The 3,736-nt window shown below is 54.6% G+C and overlaps 2 protein-coding genes across 2 annotated transcripts in view; one reads left to right on the top strand and one right to left on the bottom strand.

The window, feature by feature from the left end:
* VOLCADRAFT_97230 (uncharacterized protein) overlaps positions 1 to 2,807 on the bottom strand; it is a gene marked incomplete at both ends in the record, with an annotated part of 3,741 nt that extends 934 nt beyond the window's left edge. The window contains 3 exons of the mRNA XM_002956204.1: positions 15 to 136; positions 410 to 656; positions 2,739 to 2,807. Coding sequence (XP_002956250.1) covers positions 15 to 136; positions 410 to 656; positions 2,739 to 2,807 — 438 coding nt within the window. The remainder of the gene's footprint in view (positions 1 to 14; positions 137 to 409; positions 657 to 2,738) is intronic.
* A 436-nt stretch (positions 2,808 to 3,243) lies between these two features.
* Positions 3,244 to 3,736, top strand: part of VOLCADRAFT_107150 (uncharacterized protein) — a gene marked incomplete at both ends in the record, with an annotated part of 23,938 nt that continues 23,445 nt past the window's right edge. The window contains 2 exons of the mRNA XM_002956251.1: positions 3,244 to 3,309; positions 3,573 to 3,614. Of these exons, the coding sequence (XP_002956297.1) occupies positions 3,244 to 3,309; positions 3,573 to 3,614 (108 nt within the window). The remainder of the gene's footprint in view (positions 3,310 to 3,572; positions 3,615 to 3,736) is intronic.

The raw sequence follows: 3,736 nt of genomic DNA, 5'->3' as shown, positions 1-3,736 counted from the left end.
TTCCCCCCCCTCACCACCACGTTAGGGTGGCTGATGCTGGCACACAGCGCCGCCTCCTGCAACGACCTCCGCCTGTTGTCGTCGGACGCGGAGAACACCAGCGTCTTCACCGCCACGGAGAGCCCCTGCCAGGTGCCTGATCAGGACATACGGAACGGAGGGAGGAGAATCATGATCGTAGGCAAGGAAACACCAAAGATGAACTGCCGGCCGGGGAGGGAGGGCGGCGGGGGAGGGAGGGAGGAGGGGAGGGGGCACCGAGAGGGCCTTCTTACTAACAATCCACAACATTGCAGTAGCAGTCGCAGTAGCAATAGCAGTCGCAATAGCAGTAGTAATAGCAGTAGCAATAGCAGTCGCAGTAACAGTAGCAGTAGCAATAGCACTAGCAATAGCAGTAACCCCGAACCGATGACCGCTTCCAGCCTGATGGCCACATCCCGTACACTCGCCCGCAGCTCCTGGGCCATACGACCCAGCTCAGCCTGCATGTCGCCAACACCGCTAGAATCAACACCACTGCTGCAGCCGCGGCCGGACGGGTCGCTGCAGGGGCCAACGGCGGCACCATCGGCGGCGGCGGCGGCAGTGGCTTCGCTGTCGCCGACCCCGTTCACGCACTCTTCACCGCCGCCATCGGCACCGCCGCCGCCACCCTGGTTGTTGGTGTCAACGCGAGTGGACAGGACGCGTCGAAGCAATCCGGAGCCGGCGGCGGTGCCTACGGACGCACAATCAGATACAGCCGCGGCTTGCCGCGACTGGCCACCGAAGCCGCGGCCGGACCCCTTCCCAGCATCGGCGATGGTATGAAGTCTGTGTCCGATATCTGGCTGCCGGTGCCGCATCACCTGACGTCACCCGCATCACCTGACGTCACCCGCATCACCTGACGTCACCCGCATCACCTGACGTCACCCGCATCACGGACGTCACCCGCATCACGGACGTCACCCGCATCACGGACGTCACCTGCACCACGGACGTCACCCGCACCACGGACGTCACCCGCATCACCGACGTCACCCGCATCACGGACATCAAGTGCGCGAAGTGAGCTAATGCAGGGCAGGGAAATTGCTAGAAAGAAACTAGGAAAGTGTTTCCTGCGGACCAATTGCAACAAGTACCGGTCCTGGGTAAAACCATCTACGTAAAACTTATCGTGGCTTCTGCTTAGCAGTGAAGCTGTATGTGATGCAATTCGCAAAATCAACCAGGATACCATGCAGCAGCCAGACCACGCCCAAGCATAATATCGTGACACTTCCCTAAGGGTGTGTTCACATGAAGTCCAATTGAGAGTCTGATTGGGAGTCCGATTCGGGGCGGCTTTCTGAATTGTGTTCACATAGCGTTGCGGCCACCGCGCGAGGTGCCACCGCGCCCAGCTGAAGCTCCGCGGCTACGCCCCATCACCCAAGGCAAGCCAGCATTATCTAGGAACAGAACAGTATAAGTATCGTTTCTATGGCGAAAATTATCACCAGGCTTGTACATACATAGCTGCAGGAGTTCGTGAAAAATGCTCGGTGCGCTTTGCGTGAATTAACAATTGGAAATTGTTCCTATAGTATTGTAATGGTAATTATGAAGACATATAGGTCACAAAGGATGCAATTCTCTTCCTGTGTGACCTGAGGCGTTTAAGGTCCATTTATGACATTCGCCATAGACATAACAAATTGCAGCATTTCGAGGTTTTCGAGATTATACCGGGGGCTTCGCGAGATTTCGCAACAAGGCTAAAAATCGGAAACTTTTTCGCAGCCGCAGTACAGGTTCACTGTGAGCACGCTCTGGCGACCTTGTGGCCTCCTACACAATTGAAGCAAATGTCAGCAGCACTCAGGGTCCAGATCTACTTAGACATGGTCTCCATTCGGCAAGCCCCGCTTTCTGTGGGGGGCGAGGACGCCAGTTCCATTTCGACAATTAGTAGCTCTATACCACAGCTACTGTTAACATCATACGTATGACCCTCCTCCTTCAGACCAGGGACCACATCCAAGCTGCTGCTTGACAAATTGACATTTGAGATGCACGCTTAGACCAGAGACTCCCTTTCCGCTCCGAAACCTCCGAAGTTCCGGCGGGAGTGAGCCCCACCCTGGAGTTAGTTGGCAACTTGCGACTTGCGACTTCAGAAGTACGTAAGAATGCACTTCGCCTCGCATCCCGCAATTTGTTATGCAAGCAGCCATAATACGCATCAAAGGTGTTGAGGTTCAGAAATCCGCAATTTTTTTGGGGACTGACGCCGTCCCCATCGCGGGCGACATTTGCACGTTGCTGAACTGAGCCCAAGAACTTGACCTCTCTTAAACTTCGGTCAAACGTAAACCCTGCCTCAGCATACAGCGTGTAGCCGTCCTTCAGACCTTTTTGTGCTTCAGCACTCTCGCATCCAACACCGCAACGCACGAACGAGCGGTCAGCAGAAAGGAGGCTCACAACTATAGATCAGCAGCCCTTGCATCGGTTGCGAAAGCGCTACCGTACTGATACGAAAGGTTCGCGCCACACCTTTCGCGGGTACCCCCAAAAATATAGCTGGAATTTTTCGTTTTGTTACATCAATTCGCGAGGGCTGTCAGTTTTTATGGCACACATTTGTTTACATGAACACACATTTCGCGGGGCTCCAGGGAAGCCACAACAAGGAGCGACAGCATCAAAACTCCCAAACTGCTGTACATATCGGTTACTATATGTTTACGCAGAAGAACAGAAACTACCTCCTCCATGATGGCGTTGCCCGCCTCAGCGGCTGCTTCGGCACGCTGCCGGGCAATTTGAACTGCCATCGCGTTTTCACGCTCGGCTCTAGCAGCCAAGACCTCTGGAGCAACATTAATATTAGCAACGCCTGCTCTGAGCTCAACAGGAGTGTCACGAGCAAGCTTTGGCAAAAAGGCTGCTTGGGTCGTCTGGGCTTCATGGTCAACGCATTGTCACGTAGCGTGCCAGGATGTCCAGCAAACAACAGTTACAATAAAAGGAAGCTATAACTATATGAAAAATTCAGTTCTGGCGTGTAAGAACTCAGTTCTGGCTGTTCTACACCATGTACACGGCGTACAACACATTCGTGCCACACATTTTCGCGACAAGTAAATAATTTTCTCCATAGAGCTTTTTCCACTGTGACACACTTCGTGGCCCAAAACGAAAGGTGTGGCGCGAACCTTTCGTATCAGTACGGTACTTTACCGTGTCGCTAGCGCGCCACAAGCGCAAGCCATGGACCAGGAGGCCCAGGAGGCCCAGCTGATTGTCCATCTTTCAGAAGCATTTAATAAGGACGAGGTGTGGCAGCTGGCCGCTGCAGAAGCATTGAGCAAGGCCACGAATCTGGAACGTGTGCTAATTCGCGGTAGCACAGCGGCCAAACAGCTGAAGCTCGTGGATGTGCTTATCCGTAAAAGTAGGTCATGCACTGGGAGCTGAGAAGGCTTGATTGGTGTGTCGGGAGGCTCTGCGTCGCTGGCTGAGTGGGAGGGTTCTCGTGCCTGAAGCTTGAAACAACTCGTAATCTACACGGGTCCCCCGACCGCTCCCATGTCCTGCAGCCTCGGCGGCTGGCCTCGGTGCGGGGAGCGCGGCTGGAGCCGGTGAGTTGGTTGTGCTAGCCCAGGCTTGACCTGAGCTAAGACTCCGGCTCTAGGGTCCCGCGGCGGTGTAGTACGGAAGTGTTTGAGCTATCGTGAACAGCGCTGCTGTTGGTGATCATTTC

Source organism: Volvox carteri (genome assembly GCF_000143455.1).
Source record: "Volvox carteri f. nagariensis unplaced genomic scaffold VOLCAscaffold_59, whole genome shotgun sequence".
In the NCBI taxonomy this organism is placed as follows: Eukaryota; Viridiplantae; Chlorophyta; class Chlorophyceae; order Chlamydomonadales; family Volvocaceae; genus Volvox; species Volvox carteri.
Note: the sequence above shows the minus strand (reverse complement) of the source record. Positions and strands in the feature narration are given on the sequence as shown.